The 17437-nt window shown below is 42.7% G+C and overlaps 1 protein-coding gene across 3 annotated transcripts in view; it reads right to left on the reverse strand.

The window, feature by feature from the left end:
• The window catches only part of znf148 (zinc finger protein 148), a 58179-nt gene that overhangs the window by 24111 nt on the left and 16631 nt on the right, over positions 1-17437 (reverse strand). For all 3 annotated transcript variants that reach the window (XM_055637713.1, XM_055637714.1, XM_055637715.1), the window contains exons 2-3: positions 10834-10898; positions 342-691 (exon numbers count right to left, since the gene is read on the reverse strand). In XM_055637713.1, the coding sequence (XP_055493688.1) occupies positions 342-665 (324 nt within the window). In that variant the 5' untranslated portion in view covers positions 666-691; positions 10834-10898. The remainder of the gene's footprint in view (positions 1-341; positions 692-10833; positions 10899-17437) is intronic.

Here is a 17437-nt window from a genome sequence, read left to right on the forward strand (position 1 = left end):
GGCGGTACCAAAATCTCTGGTCAAATTTTAATATAACAATATAACAAAAATAATTATATTTTTGTCATTAATACACAAACGTCAGGATTTAACACGAACTTTAGACTTTTTACAGTTCTGCAGGAGACGCCCCACCTGTGGTGGGAGGAAATACCGTAACTCTTGGTGCTTGGTTTCAAGGACTGGAACAGGCTGGCCAATATTCTGCCTAGCAGAACAAGACAAAACCAACGGTGAAGTCTTGACTCCCACTGCAAGAATGCAGTTTGGTTAAGTGGCATAATTATCTACCTGCTTGCATGAAAATAGATCAATTAAGCCAAATGGCACTGCCTACTCACATTTAGCTCATACGTTAACTCCTGAGGGAGCCTTTCATGGCCATCGTGTTCATCATCATTTTTCACTGTCTCTTCGTGGATCATTAGCTCATCGTGTGAAATTAGTTCTTCCTGTGGGAGGGCACTTTGCTGTAAAACAGTTTCTTGGTGGAGAATTTCTTCATGAGAGATCTCCCTCTCTTCTAACACGGTTTCCTGTGCTTCAATATGTACAGAAGACTGACCAGAAATGCTGCCCACCACAACCTGCGGTCTGGAAGACTGCATTTCATTTATACTGCTGCATTTAAGAAAGATTCGATTGAGTTTGTCTTCAAGATTCATTCTTCAGTGGAATTGTTTTGTTAATTCTGGAAAAAGAAAACAGAATACACAGTTGGAATAAATGCAGGGGGAGAGTCATACAACATGGAAACTGGTCCTTCAGCCAAACCCGGCTCCATGCCACAATGTAATAACTGGTCATATTTCACGAAACTGCAACATGCATAGTTGCACTGGAGCAATTCTCTCCTGTATTTCAAGAATGCATGAAAACCATCCCATTTAAAAATAAAAATCACTTGGCACCAATGTGTCTAATGATACTATGCAATTTATTCAATTTCACCCAGAGGGCAGCAGGTATATGGAACGAGTTGTGAAAGGAAGTGGTAAAGTTACATACCATAACTACATATCAAGATGTCTGGACAGGTGCATGGATAGGAACGGTCAAGAGGGATAGGGGGAAAAATATGACCAGCCCAGAACGACAACCTGAGTTAGCATGGATGAGTTGGCACAGGTCGGTTTCCTAGCTGTATAATTTTATTACTCTCTAATAGTCATAGAAAAAAAACGTTCTATGAGCTAATATGCCTCTGAACATTTATTGCTCCTGTTCCTGTGTGTTATTTTATCTCTTTCCACAAACACCACTGCCAACTGCACCCTGCCCCAAATGCAGTTTCAAAAGTCCAGTTACTCCATATGCATGCACTAGCATTGCAGCCATCAGACTCACAGGCAAAGGTTTGCATCTTACTGGATAACTATGCTGAACATTGTTTGGTGTGGCTTCATGGTCACACACTGGCTCTGCTATACCTTCTACAAATGCAGGCAGTGGGCTGAAACAATGTAAAGTGTTTTGCTTTTTTTGGGCTGAGTTGTCCGTTTTCCTAAACTCTTCTGAAATCCTCTTGTACAGTCAATCTCCAGTGGCCCCCTACTGTAACTATCGTCCAGTTGCTTGTGTCAATACCTACCATCCTCATACGTGACAGAAATTGCCAAAGATATGTATATCTACCCACACAATAAAAATGTCCACAAATGTATCTCATTTGATGGCACCCACCCCCCCTCCCCATTCTACAATTCTCATGTTTCATTCATTGTCTGCATTAATATTCCACACAGGTGGAACTGCCACCATTTTAACAAATGGCATTATCAAATTATAGCAACAGTCATTAATCCAGTGCATGGACTTCAGTGATGCCAGACAGGAAGATTTTCTCAACTATTGGATATTATTCCTATGAACTTCTTAATGCTGGTGGAAATCATGTATCTTTAAATTACAAAGTTGGATCACGAGTGGGAGCTAGACGGAGAATAAAACTAACGCGAGAACTGCGTCTTGTTCACAGCTATTGCTCAAACTTTGCTCTTGCACGCTACCAGTAAATGGTAGAAGATCATGAACAACCAAAGCCTATATGTCAATTACCTCGCTGCAGTTTCAGGTTTGTTGAGTGGAAACTGACTTGTTCATATGCATGCATGAGTAGCAATACTTGCAATAAAAAAAGTAAATTCTAGAAAAGGATAAAGTCTTGTACTGCAAGATTACTGTTTCTTTAGCTTACGTCTTGTTCTATCTCGTTCAGCTCCTACAAATGCAACTTATGCATCCATGTTGATCATTTTCCCTAACTTAATTCTGCTCAGTGTCCGATTTCCTCCAGCAAACCAAGGTGCTGTATTAGCTAAAGAGCATCATATAACATATTCACTCATTTTGGCAAATTAAACATATTGTAACAGGTAAACTTGGCACAAGGGATCAACATTAAAGACATAGACACAAGTAACTGCAGATGCTGGTTTGCACAAAAGGACACAAAGTGCAAGAGTAACTCAGCTGGTCAGGCAGCATCACTGGAGAACATGGATAGGTGACGTTTCAGGTCGCAACCCTTCATTAGACATTCAAGATGCCTTTGTTCTACTTGTACCTAAATGAATGTCTTGCGCTACAAGGAGCAGATGGCCACCGGGGCATATCTCAGTAGTGGGTTGCATTGGTGGGGAAACTCCAAATCACTATTTCATACTTTACATTGGCATTAGAAGTTCAAGAGCAACACAACACCAAAGGCAATGGAATTAATGATGAACTAGTATGGGATCGTAGGGGATCCAGGAAGATTCCTGGATACAGAATTGGCTGCATGGAAAAAAGCAGAGGGTGATGATGGAAGATGAGTTGTCACACTGGAGGCGTGTAAATGGTGGTTTGTTTCACGAATCAGTCTGAGCCCATTGCTGTTTGTGATTTATATCAACAATTTGGATGAGAATATACAAGGCATGATTAGTATGTTTGCAGATGACACTAAAGTGTAGGTGGCATTGTAGATAACTATGATGGTTATCAAAAATTACAACAGGATTTTGATCAGCTGAGGAAAAGTTAATCGAGTTTAAAGCAGATAAGTGTGAAAAGTTGCATTTTGGGACGTTAAACCAGGACAGGACCTTCACAGTGAATGGTAGAACCCTGGGAAGTGTTGTAGAGCAGAGGGATCTATGAGTACGAGTATATAGTTCCCTGAAAGTGGTATCACAGGTAGATAAAAAAGGCTTTTAAGGTACATTGGCCTCAGTCAGTCAGGATATTGAGTATAAAGTTGGGATGTTAGGTTACAGGTATACAAGATGTTGGTGAGGTCGCAGTTAGAGTACTGTGTCGTTTTAGTCACTCTGCTAAAGGAAGGATGTCATTAATCTGAAAAGAGCGCAGAGAAGATTTACGAGGATGTTGCCAGGAGAGGTTGAACTTTTGGGAGAGGATGGGAAGGCTAAGACTTTATTCCCTGGAGCACAGGAGACTGAGGGGTGACCTTACACAGGTGTATGAAATTATGAGGGAAATAGATAGGGTGATGCAGTCTTTTACCCAGCATAGGGGAATCAAAAATCAGAGGATATAGGTTCAAGATGAGAACGGCTGAATTTAATATGAACCTAACCGGCAGCATTTTCACTCAGAGGGTGGTAGATATGTGGCATTAGCTGCCAGATGAAGGAGTTAAGGCAGATATCATAGCAGCAATTAAGAGACTCTTGGACAGGTACCTGGATAGCAAAGATTGAGGGATATGGACAAAACACGGGAAAATGGGACTAGCATAATGGAACAATTGGTCATCGTGGACTAGTTGGGCCGAAGGGCCTGCTATCGTGCTCTTATGACTCGCATAAATGGGTGGTTGATGGTCAGTGTGGACTAGTTGGGCTGAAGGGCCTGTTTCTGTGCTTATCGAGCTATGCCCATGACTCAAACTCACTTATGTGACCACAGCACACACTTATATCACACAGCACGGACATTACTGTTAGGATCTCATGATTTTCATCTGCGACCAGCAGTGAACCAATGCATTATAGAGTTGTCATGGACAAGGGAGCATGCCAACTGTATTATTTTAGTTTTTACTGTCACAGGCAAAATTCCAGCTTGCAACTAAACACAAGTAACAAGATTAAGATGATACGTATGTTTTACACACACTGGGCTTAGACCTCCACAGGAACATAAATGAAAACTAACTAACAAACAACTTTCCACTGCCCATCTCAGGGCTGAATAAACACACTGGTGAACCCAGATGTGAAATTGTGGATTGTAGAATGGAATTTTGCACTTTACTCGTACCCTATATCAGACTTTACTCAGATACGCACAGACAAACAAAACAAAACTCATAGATCAGTGGTGATTCTATCGAACTAGTCGGTTTAATAAAGGCCTTTGCAATGCAAGTGTGAGCAAGCTCAAGCTGCTTTAACAAGCTAAAGTAACTGCAAGATTTGTATACGTTCATGACACAATGGTTACTTGTGGAGTTAGAATAAACCAACATTAATCAAAGTCTCTGTAAACTTTCATCTTTGCCTTTCCCCAGAATTCACTTTAATCTTACGTTTCCTGTTATTTTCACTCTCCCACTATATATCTACCATGTAGATACCATAAATGTCAAGATCCCTACAGGGAGTTTTTGATGCAATTGTTAAATGGGGTCCCCTTCCAAAAACAGGTGTTGGTTAACCTTTGACAGACTTACTTGCCTGCTGAACACAATAACAAAGAGCAGCTGTAACCTCAAGATTGCAACAGATAAGAACCTAGCCAGAACTGTGGAGGACTATCCTCCCCCCAAGAGATAAAGAAACCTGCTTTACAGCAGAATGTCAACTTTAGCCATTCTTGGCCATTTTTCCCACCATACTCCCCAGTATGTGAGCTCCAGGGTTAACCAGACTATAACCTACTCATATTTGACTCCCATAGCTATCCTGACACATCAATGGAAACAGATTATTGACAGACATCTACTACAAACCTACCGACTCCCATAGCTGTCTTGACTACACTTCTTCTCACCCTGGTTCCTGTAAAGACTCTATCCCCCTACTCCCAATACCTCCGTCTACGCCGCATCTGCGCCCAGGATAAGGTGTTCCATACCACGGCATCGGAGATGTCCTCTTTCTTTAAGAAACGGGGATTCCCCTCTTCCATTAAAGATGAGGCTCCCACTTGGGTCTCCTCGATATCCCACAGCTCCGCTCTTACTCCCCATCCCCCCATTCATAACAAGGACAGAGTCCCACTTGTCCTCACCTTCCACCCCATCAGCCGTCGCACACAGCATATAATCCTCCAACATTTTCGCCACCTCCAACAGGATCTCACTACTGGCCACATCTTCCCATCTCCACCCCTTTCTGCTTTCCGCAGAGACAGGTCCCTCCGAAACTCCCTGGTCAACTCCTCCCTTCTCACCCAAACCACCCCCTTCCCAGGTACTTTCCCCTGCAACCGCAGGAGATGCAACACCTGCCCCTTTACCTCCCCCTTCACTCCATCCAAGGACCCAAACAGTCTTTCCAGGTGAGGTAGAGGTTCACTTGCACTTCCTCCAACCTCATCTACTGTATTGCTGTTAATAATAATAATAATGGATGGGATTTATATAGCGCCTTTCTAGATGCTCAAGGCGCTTTACATCGCATTATTCATTCACTCCTCAGTCACACTCGGTGGTGGTGAGCTACTTCTGTAGCCACAGCTGCCCTGGGGCAGACTGACGGAAGCGTGGCTGCTAATCTGCGCCTACGGCCCCTCCGACCACCACCAATCACTCACACACAGGCAAAGGTGGGTGAAGTGTCTTGCCCAAGGACACAACGACAGTATGCACTCCAAACGGGATTCGAACCGGCTACCTTCCGGTCGCCAGCCGAACACTTAGCCCATTGCGCCATCTGTCGTCCCAAACAGGTTACAGGTGTCAACTTCTCTACATCGGCGACACCAAGCGCAGGCTCGGCGATCGTTTCACTGAACACCTCCGCTCAGTTTGTCTTAACTTACCTGATCTCCCGGTGTTTAAGAAGGAACTGCAGATGCGGGAAAATCGAAGGTAGACAAAAATGCTGGAGAAACTCAGCGGGTGAGGCAGCATCTATGGAGCGAAGGAAATAGGCAGCGTTTCGGGTCGAGACTCTTCTTCAGCTCCCCCTCCCATTCCCAACCTGACCTTTCTGTCCTGGGCCTCCTCCATTGGCAGAGTGAGTCCCAGCACAAATTGGAAGATCAGCACTTCGTTTAGGTCGTTCACCATATTTCACTTAGGTAGTTTACACCCCAGCAGTATGAACATTGACGTCTCCAATTTCAAATAGCCCTGGCTTCCTCTCTCCATCCCCTTCCCAGTTCTCCTACTAGTCTTACTGTCTCCGCCTACATTCTATCTTTGTCCCGTCCCCTCCCCTGACATCAGTCTGAAGAAGGGTCTCGCCCCGAAACGTCGCCCATTCCTTCTCTCCTGAGATGCTGCCTCACCCACTGAGTTACCCCAGCATTTTCTGTTTACCTTGTATAACCTACTCATCTTCCTTACAATTCTCAAAACTCACGACAACATGGATGAAAGACAAATTTCAGTTTGCAGTGACCACTTTCTGATAGATCCTACACTCAGTTTGCAGTGATGCCCTGTCTGATAGCTTGGGAACAGCCCCAAGAAATTGCAGAGAATTGTGGACGCAGCCCAGACCATCGCACAAACCAATCTACCTTCCATTGACTCCATTTATACCTCACCCTCAGCAAGGCCACCAGCATAATCAAGGACGAGTCGCACTCTGGTCACTCCCTCTTCTTCCCTCGGGCAAAGGGTACAGAAATGTGAAAATGCACACCTCGAGATTCAGGGACAGTTTCTACCCAGCTGTTATCAGGCAACTGAACCATCCTACCACAACTAGGGAGCAGTCCTGAACTACTATCTACCTCATTGGAGACCCTTGGACTATCTTTGATCGGACTTTACTGCCTTTATCTTGCACTAAATGTTATTCCTTTAACAAGTATCTGTACACTGAATGACGATTGTAATCATGTATTGTCTTTCTGCTGACCGGTTAGCACGGAATAAAAGCTTTTCACTGTACCTTGGTACACGTAACAATAAACAACAGGGTTATGTGCTGTGTCAGTGGAGTGGCTTTCACTAAGAAGAAGGCTTAGGAAGCTGAAAGATCTGAAGGTGGATAAGTCACCTGGACTGGATGGATTGCACCCTTGGGTTCTGAAAGAGGTGGCTTTAGAGATTGTAAAAGCATTAGTTGTGATCTTTCACGAATCACTAGAGTCAGGAGGCGTTCCAGATGATTGGCAAGTTGCAAATATTACTGTTGTTCAAGAAGGGAGTGAAGCAGAAGAGTGAAAATTAATAGGCAGATTAGCCTGAAAATGTATATTTAGCATCTGTGCCCATCTAGCCACATCTTGTGCCCAACACTAAAATAAGGTAAGGTTTTAGAGTTCATTATAAAGGATGAGGTTTTGTACTTAGAAACTCATGATAAAATAGGCTGGTCAGCATGGTTTTGTGAAAGGTTGCTGGAGTTTAGCAGGATGAGGGAGGACCTCATTGTAACTTACCGAATAGTGAAAGGCCTGGATAGAGTGGATGTGGAGAGTCTAGGACCAGAGACCATTGACTCAGAACAATAGGACTTTCTTTTAGGAAAGAGATGAGGAGAAATTTATTTAGTCAGAGGGTGGTGAATCTGTGGAATTCTTTGCCACAGAAGGCTGTTAGTGGGGATTTTTTAAAGGCATTGATAGATTTTTGATTAGTACAGGTGTCAGAGGTTGTGGGGAGAAGGCAAGAGTATGGGGTTAGGAGGGAGAGATGGATCAGCTATGATTGAATGGCGGAGTAGACATGATGGGCTACCCCCATTACCTATGACCTTAATGACCTTTAGAAAGGAGAGTCAGAGGGTGGTGAATCTGTGGAATTCATTGCCACAGAAGGCGACGGAGGCCAAGTCAATAGATATTTTTTACAGTGGATATTGATAGGTTCTTGATTAGTAAGGGCGTCAAGGGTTATGGGGAGAAGGCAGAAGAATGGGGTTGAGGGAAAGATAAATCAGCCATGATTGCATGGGCCGAAGGGCCTAATTCTGCTCCGACAATTTATACACTATTCTGGACAGATAATTCAGATTGGGCATTCTGGAATTCTAACTGCCGCAGCGTGTGTTCTTTGGAAACCTTGGGAAGCATAAATCAATATGCTTCTGAGCACGGTTGCAGGGTTCCAAAAGGGGAAGTGTCCACTTTGCTCCAATGACTCACCTCAACTTTCCCTACTTTATTCTCTCACTCTTTTGTCATTTAATTCATCCTGCCACCTTGTCTTCTGTACTCTCTTCTCCACTTTCCCCACCAGCACCACAACGTAAAAATCTGTTCAGCACTTACTATTTCAAATTCTGATAAAAGATCAAGCTGAAACATGAACTCTCTTTCTCTTGCCACAGATGCTGCCCAAACCTGTTGAACATTTACAGCATTTTCCACTCATAAAAAAATAATTCAAATAATTCAAGAGTTGGTAAAATAGAATCAAACAGTCCAGATCAAATGTGCCACAAGTGAAAAAGTTGTAAATGTATATTTAGTATGTGTGTCCATCTAGCCAAATCTTGTGCCCAACATAAAAATAAGGAATTGAAGACCCTTTCCAACTTGACCATGTCATATCATCCAATGATTATAGAACAAGCACTAGGATAGGTGACGGTCTTGTTTGCATATTTAATGTGCTGCAATGCAAAACTGATCATTTAAATGCTGGATAGAAAGTAACAGTACCACAGACTCAGGTTGCAGTCTAACTCCAGGGCAAAGTCTGGTGACACAGGGGAACTCTTCACATTGTGTAGAAAAATAAATGGTGAATAGTAAATGGTGAAAATATGAAGGCCACCCAGGAACAACACAGGTGTTTTTGACCCTGACCCCCCCCACCCCCCCAAACACGCAGCTCTGCTGGGGTTTAAGCTGACTTTAAAACTCAACTGTTCCTTGCACCTATCTGCTCTTCCTCGATACATTACTGACTATATTATGAAGGGCCCCGACCGGAAACATTGTCTGTCCATTCCCTCCTTGGATGCCACCTGACTCACAGAGTTCCTCCCGCACTTTGCGTTTGGGTCACTATGCCTGTGAGGTTACCTTCTCCCTACCTCAAGCTACACTAATTTCCCCATGTCCTCAATCCTCATCGATCTCCACTCCAAACCCCACCATCTACCAGCCCCACTGGTTCTCCTCGGCAACTCTCCTGGTCCACCCATTCTGTGCACCATTCCCTTTCCAATCCCATATCCAGGTGGAAGATGGGATATTCAATAGAATTTAGAAAATGTTAATTTGCTTTAAGAACACTGAATAGTTTAGATAGAACATTGTATGCCAATATATTTAATTTCCATGAGCACCAGGCAGGCACACCTTGTCTAATACGGCCGTGGCCAGAAAGCCAGCACATTCCTCGCCTGTCCCCACCACCCGACCAAAGTGTCCAAGGATGCATCATGCCTGTGGACAAGTGTCTCAGCAGAAGTTGACAAATATGAAATATACCTTTTCCATCTGCCAGCAAATCTATCATGGTGCAGAGGACATTTACAAGGATGTTGCCACAATTCGAAGGTCTGAGCTATAGGGAGAGATTTGAATCTGTTCCCTGGTGCGCAAGAGGATGAGGGGTGATCTTATAGAGGTGTATAGAAACATAGAAAATAGGTGGAGTAGGCCATTCGGCCCTTCGAGCCTGCACCGCCATTCAATATGATCATGGCTGATCACCCAACTCAGTATCCTGTACCTGCATTCTCTCCATACCCCCTGATGCCTTTAGCCACAAGGGTCACATCTAACTCCCTCTTAAATATAGTCAATGAACTGGCCTCAACTACCTTCTGTGGCAGAGAATTCCACAGATTCACCACTCAAATGTTTTTCTCATCTCAGTCATAAAAGATTTCCCCCTTATCCTTAAACTGTGACCCCTTGTTCTGGACTTCCCCAACATCGGGAACAATCTTCCTGCATCTAGCTTGTCCAACCCCTTAAGAATTTTGTACGTTTCTATAAGATCCCCCCTCAATCTTCCAAATTCTAGCGCGTACAAGCCGAGTCTATCCAGTCTTTCTGCATATGAAAGTCCTGACATCCTAGGAATCAGTCTGGTGAACCTTCTCTGCACTCCCTCTATGGCAAGAATGTATTTCCTCAGATTAGGAGACCAAAACTGTACGCAATACTCCAGGTGTGGTCTCACCAAGACCCTGTACAACTGCAATAGAACCTCCCTGCTCCTATACTCAAATCCTTTTGCTATAAATGCTAACATACCATTAGCTTTCTTCACTGCCTGCTGCACCTGCATGCCTACTTTCAATGACTGGTGTACCATGACACCCAGGTCTCGTTGCATCTCCCCGTTTCCTAATCGGTTTAAAATCATGAGAGGAATAAATCGAGTTGACGCACACTTACCCAGAGTTGTGGCGTCAGGAACCAGAGGGCATAGGTTTAAGGTGAAGAGGGAAAGATTGTATAGAAATCTGAGGGGTAGTAACCTTTTCACACAAAGAGTGGTGGGTATATTTAACAAGCTGCCAGCGAAGGTAGTTGAGACAGGGACTATTGTAATGTTTAAAGAGCAATTAGATAGATACATGGATAGGACAGGTTTAGAGGGATATGGGCCAAACTCAGGCAAGTGAGACTAATGTAGATGTGGCATGTTGATCAGTGTAGACAAGTTGGGTCGAAGGGCCTGTTTCCACGGTGCATCACTCTATTTTGCTTTGTGATTGAACTGAATGGAGTCATGCCTACCATATTGATTCATTGCAAATTTTCCTCCATTATGGTGCAGAACTTGGATCAGCGCATTGAACAATCTGTTGGAGTAACACGATAGTCAGAAGTTAGTAAAACATTATTAAACCTTCATCAAGAATAAATGATATACATGCAAGTGGGGACTGGGGAGTTGGACCAGCAATCCCCCAAATCAAGCTTTTGGTTGCAATGATAATAGGGAGTTGTGCATAAAATTCTCTGCCCTGCAGTGGCCACTTCAAGGATTAAGGCATGAATCAGACTGGGCAGTTCGAGCAGGACTCCTTCTCGATGGAGGATCAGCAATCATGCTGTAGCCATGGATTCCTGATCACATTGGCAGTCAGAAAATAACATACAGGCAAGCCCCCAGATTACAAATACACCTCCGTACAAACAAACTCCCATATTAGAAAGTCCAACATACGCATGTACATATGTTAATTCCTACAAACAGCAGAACTAATTATTTCCCTCGAAGATAGACACAAAATTCTGGACTAACTCAGCCGGACAGGCAGCGTCTCTAGAGGGAAGGAACTCCACAGATGCTGCCTGTCTCGCTGAGTTACTCTAGAATTTTATGTCTATTTTCGGTTTAAGTCAGCATCTGCAGTTCCTTCCCACTAATTATTTGCCCCCCTCTGTTTTGTGCTTTTGATGCCATTTGATACCACTGTGGACACACAACTACCATGCAGAATGTTTGTGTGTGTTTTCATGGGGGAAAAAATATTGACCTGTGATAATAAAGACTCCATTCGTTACCCAGCGAGGTACCCTTGGTTAATGTGCCTTGGATTTTGTTCAAAAATTTGGATGCCATCACCACAGATGTTAGAGGCACCTCTCCTTAACAACCAGGCGATATACACCTTCAGGAGGTTGTTTTAAAATCCAAGGAAACTTTTGTTTTATCCCAGTTTAGTGAAAGGTAATAAATAGCAATGAAGATGCGCTCAAGCTGCCTTCACGTTGCCAAATTAATAGACATCCCAGCCGGTTGGAAAGACTAAATATCATAACTATATCTGGACCTTAGAAGATTAAACAATGAGAACAGGTTTGAAATCAAGGTTGTGATCTCATAGCAGTATTTAAAAAATATATAAAAAGATTTCATGAGGTAGAAAATCAAGAATTCTGGGTCATAATTTTGAAATTAGAACCAGAATATGTGAGCATTAAACAAAACAAAGCACATGAGAAACACATGGGTTTCTCTTCTCTAGAAACGTTTTGGGTGTATAGTTATTTAAAAAAAGAAAATCTAAGGGAGATGAATGAAAGCAAGAGATGGGTGATCAAGTCACCACTAACAATGCAGAAGCAAATATGGAGGATAAAGTATCTACCATGGCTCTTAAAGAAGACTCCTTTTGTAGAATTTTTGATAGCTATAGCTAAAATTGTCTTAATATAATCAAAACATATGCAGTAATAGTTCAAATAATGAGAAAAGGATACAAATCCACGCGCCATTAATAATTTAAAACGTATAAAATTGCAATTGAAGATTGAATACCACACCACACCAAAGCAACGTTTCTAAAGACAACTGCTTAGCAAAACTACATTTAACCGATGAAAAAATAGTTGTCAGGGGTCCAAATAAACTGATTTTAGCCAACAATGTACAACTCTTGTACTCAAGTATGATTGTGCCTATGAATAGTAAGATTTTACTGAATTATATGCAAACAAAAATTCACTGTAGCTAGTTACATATGACAGTAAAGTATCATTAAGAAATGGTCAAGTTATCAATATCAATTTCTCAAAGACAGATGTGGTCAGTAATCAAAAGGTGTAAAGTAAACCTTCCAAAAAATTAGAACATTGCCCTTGATGAATAGCAGCATAACTTGTTCAATCCATAATATATCTGAAATATCTGTTAGACTTAGTATCTGCGAGGAGCCATGCAGTGTTAAGTGTTTAAGGTTGACATTAAGAGGAGAGCACCAAGGCTGATAGATATCCCCTTCTCAACAAAGATGATAGACACAAAATGCTGGTGTAACTCAGCAGGACAGGCAGCATCTCTGGAGACAAGGAAAGGGTGACGTTTTGAAACGTCACCCATTCCTTCTCTCCAGAAATTATGCCTGTCCCGCTGAGTTACTCCAACATTTTGTATCTATCTTCGGTGTAAACCAGCATCTGCAGTTCCTTCCCCTTCTCAACAACTGACAACCAGAAACAGTTAAATGCATTCGCCACATTGCTGCTTGTGGGATATTAGTGTCAGAAGTGTTGCCACTTTCCTTAAGTGCAACAGACACCCTACTCCAACCATTTCACCATGTGAGAGACAAAATGTTGCAAAACAACCTGATAAGTCATTTTACCCTTTAAACGTTTTCCTGAGGTGAAAGATGTTTACATCAATGTAGAACATTATCAAGTCAATGAAAAGATCAATTTATCACACATTGAAACATGTTTGCAATAATGTGGCAGGGATTCAGTCATTAATACCCCAAAAACAAAGTAATAAACATTGTTTTCTGAAGCAAAATAAATAAGAGACCCTAAGGTTCCAACTTATTATGGGCATCACAAAGAATCCACAAACATATTTTTTTACACAGAGGGTGGTGAGTATATGGAATGAGATGGGAGAGGAGGTAGTTAAGGGAGGTTCTATAACAACATTTAAAAAACATTTGGACAGGTACGTGGATAGGAAAGGTTTAGAGTGAGATGTGGTCCAAACACAGACATGTGGGACTAACATAGATAAATTATAGTCACACATTGCCAGAGTATCTCAGCAGGCCAGGCAGCATCTCTGGATAGAAGGAATGGGTGACGTTTTGGGTCGAGACCCTTCGTCAGACGGAGGTCAACATGGGCAAATTGGGCCAAAGGGTGTTCCCCTGCATCATGACTATTTCAAACTTGCTGCTGCAATTGTATTAAATAGACCGCAATGGCAACATTTGTAATAGTGTTTAGTCGAAGTATCAAGCACACACATACATAGCTTCATCACAGGGTTATCGGTATGATACAGCCTTAGGTTACTGCTCCTGTCTTTTAGCAAGCAAGTTTAATGCTGTTCATTCATTATTTTTAATTTTTTTTTTAATTGTACAGCGGATGAAACGACGCCACAATCATTTCAATAGAACTGTAAAGAGCAACAACCAGCAAGTTAGTTGCAACCTTACCAATTGAATCACTACGACTTAATGCTTAGCTGCAAGTATTCTTTAATTTATGAAAGGACTGCTTTCCTGCAACCCAATATTCAAATGAAAAAGGCTTTTACCATTAGTTTCAATGAAATACCTTAAACTGCATTCCAGAGTTCCAAGAATTTAAATTCAAATTCAAATTCCGAAAATATAAAAACACACAAAACGTTTCCCATAACGTTTCTCTGAACACCTCCGCTCAGTCTGCCCTAACCTACCTGATCTCCCAGTTACTCAGCATTTTAACTCCCCCTCCCATTCCCAATCTGAACTTTCTGTCCTGGGCCTCCTCCATTGTCAGAGTTAGTCCCAGCGCAAATTGGAGGAACAGCCCTCGTATTTCCCTTGTGTAGCTTACACCCCAGTGGTATGAACATTGACTTCTCTAACATCAAATAGCCCTTGCTTTCCCTTCTCTCTCTTTCTCTCTATCCCCTCCCCCTTCCCAGTTCGCCCACCAGTCTTACTGTCGCAGACTACATTCCATCTCTGTCCCGATCACTCCCCTGACATCAGTCCGAAGACGGGTCTCGACCCAAAATGTCACCCATTCCTTCTCTCCAGAGATGCTGCCTGTCCCGCAGAGTTACTCCAGCAATTTGTATCTAGCTTCGATTTAAACCAGCTTCTACAGTTCTTTCCTACACAAGATAAATGGGCATATCTCCAAAGATTCTTACCAATTTCTACAGATGCTCCAACGAAAGCGACTAAGAGGAAGTACCCTTGGCAGCAAGAAACGGTCTGAAGAAGGTTTCCGACCCGAAACATCACCTTTCCTTTTTCAGCAGATATGCTGCCTGACTCGCTAAGTTACTCCAGCACTTTGTGCCTATCTTTGGTATAAACCAACATCTGCAGTTCATTCCTACACTGTGCTGTTATGTTGCCTTTCATTTGTCTCCCAAGGATGTTTCCCAATCTTAAAACAAATCTGCAACTTTTCCCTTTAAGCATGCTTAAATTCAACACAAAAATAGACAATTTTCAAATCATACGCCAAGTTCTTAAGGGTCTCGACCCGAAACATCACCTATTGCTTTTCTCCAGAGATGCTGCCTGTCCCACTGAGACTCCAGCTTTATATGTCTTTCGCCATGTACAGATCAATTGTATTTTCGCGGTTTAATCAAATAAAAAAATTTTCTCCAGGTCTTAGTTTCACCAAGTTTTAGTAAACAAACACATTATAAAAAATGGCATGGGGGCAGAGACAGAGAATCTGCAATGTGTTGCTAGTTGCAGGCTGCTATCTTTTTGAAAATGACTTATTTTCCATCCTTATCTCTCACTTCCTCATTTTGCACAACCAATATATTCTGACACTTAAATACTCCTCTCCAAAGTGGCAAAACCACCTTTAAATTCAGTGAGGTTGACATTGTGACAAGTCTCCATGAATACTGCAGGAATGATGCCTCAGTTGATCAGATATGGTGGAGATCCACTTCAGAGTAATAGCAGATTGTTAAAAGGGAGAGCAGAAAAATACAACGTTATTGGATTGCAGTTAAAGAGAGAACAGAACATTCTTGCTATTGAGGGAGTGCAGCGTAGGTTTACAAGGTTAAGTCCCGGGATGGCGGGACTGTCATATGCTGAATGGAGCTGCTGGGCTAGTATACTCTGGAATTTAGTAGGATGAGGGGATCTTATTGAAACATAAAAGATTATGAGGGTTTGGACACGCTGGAGGCAGGAAACATGTTCCCGATGTTGGGCGTGTCCAGAACCAGGGGCCAGTTTAAGAAAAAGGGGCAAGGCATTTGGAACGGAGATGAGGAAACGCATTTTCACACAGAGCATTGTGAGTCTGTGGAATTCTCTGCCTCAGAGGGCGGTGGAGGCCAGTTCTCTGGATACTTTCAAGAGCTAGATAGGGCTCTTAAAGATAGTGGAGTCAGGGGGTATGGGGAGCAGGCAGGAACGGGATACAGGTGCACAACCTTTTATCCGAAAGCCTTGGGACCAGACACTTGTCGGATTTCGGAAATTTTCGGATTTCCGAATGGAAGATTTTTAGCGTAGATTAGGTAGGTAGCGCGGGCGGCTTGAAAAGTCTGGAGTGGCTGCCTCCTCCCAGGAGACCGGGGAATCATTGTAAATCATTGCATAAATGTTAGTCAGTTAGTTTGGAGGGATTTTATGTGGTGGTGGTGGTGGGGTGTGAAGGGGGAAACTTTAATTCTTAGTCGCCTACCTGGTCGGCGACTCCCAACATCGCGGAGCTGGGGGCTCCGTCCGGCCGCGGGCGGCGCGGTTGGAGCTCCGACCCCGGCAACTCTACCCCTGGCTGCGAGGCGCTCCAAATCCAGCGCCGCCCGCGGCCGGACGCCCGCAGCCCCAGCTCCGCGAATGTTGGGAGTCCTCCATCATTATGTTCTCTTATCTCTCATCCAGTGAAATTAAAATATTTCATCAAATCTGCACAATGGGTCAAATGCATCTCTTTTTCCTCATTCCACCAATAATTCCAATCTATTTGTGCAGATCATTGATGATCTGAATAATATCTGAAACAGTGTGCACAGTTAATATCTGATACAGTTTTGGTCTCCATAACTAGGAGCATATATATTGGTCTCAGAGGTCGAGTAGCTGGAGATACATTGGACCAGATCACTGGATTAGGAGTGTGTTTGATGAGAACACAGAACAGTACATGAGGTGCTTGAGGAGTATAAGGAATGTAAAAATAATCTTAAGAAATAAATTAGAAAAGCTAAAAGAAGATATGAGGTTGCTTTGGCAAGTAAGGTGAAAGTCAATCCAAAGGGTTTCTACAGCTATATTAATAGCAAAAGGATAAGGAGGGATAAAATTGGTCCATTGGAGAGACAGAGTGGACAGCTATCTGCAGAGCCAAAAGAGATGGGGGAGATATTGAACAATTTTTTTTCTTCGGTATTCACCAAGGAGAAGGATATTGAATTATGTGAGGTAAGGGAAACTAGTAGAGTAGCTATGGATACTATGAGGTTCAAAGTAAAAGAAGTACTGACACTTTTGAAAAATATAAAAGTGGATAAGTCTCCAGGTCCTGACAGGATATTCCCTAGGACATTGAGGGAAGTTAGTGTAGAAATAGCCGGGGCTATGACAGAAATATTTCAAATGTCATTAGAAACGGGAATAGTCCCCGAGGATTGGCGTACTGCGCATGTTGTTCCATTGTTTAAAAAGGGTTCTAAGAGTAAACCTAGCAATTATAGACCTGTTAGTTTGACTTCAGTGGTGGGCAAATTAATGGAAAAGATACTTAGAGATAATATATATAAGCATCTCGATAAACAGGGTCTGATTAGGAACAGTCAACATGGATTTGTGCCTGGAAGGTCATGTTTGACTAATCTTCTTGAATTTTTTGAAGAGGTTACTAGGGAAATTGACGAGGG

This window comes from Leucoraja erinacea, chromosome 7 (assembly GCF_028641065.1).
Source record: "Leucoraja erinacea ecotype New England chromosome 7, Leri_hhj_1, whole genome shotgun sequence".
Classification (NCBI taxonomy): domain Eukaryota; kingdom Metazoa; phylum Chordata; class Chondrichthyes; order Rajiformes; family Rajidae; genus Leucoraja; species Leucoraja erinaceus.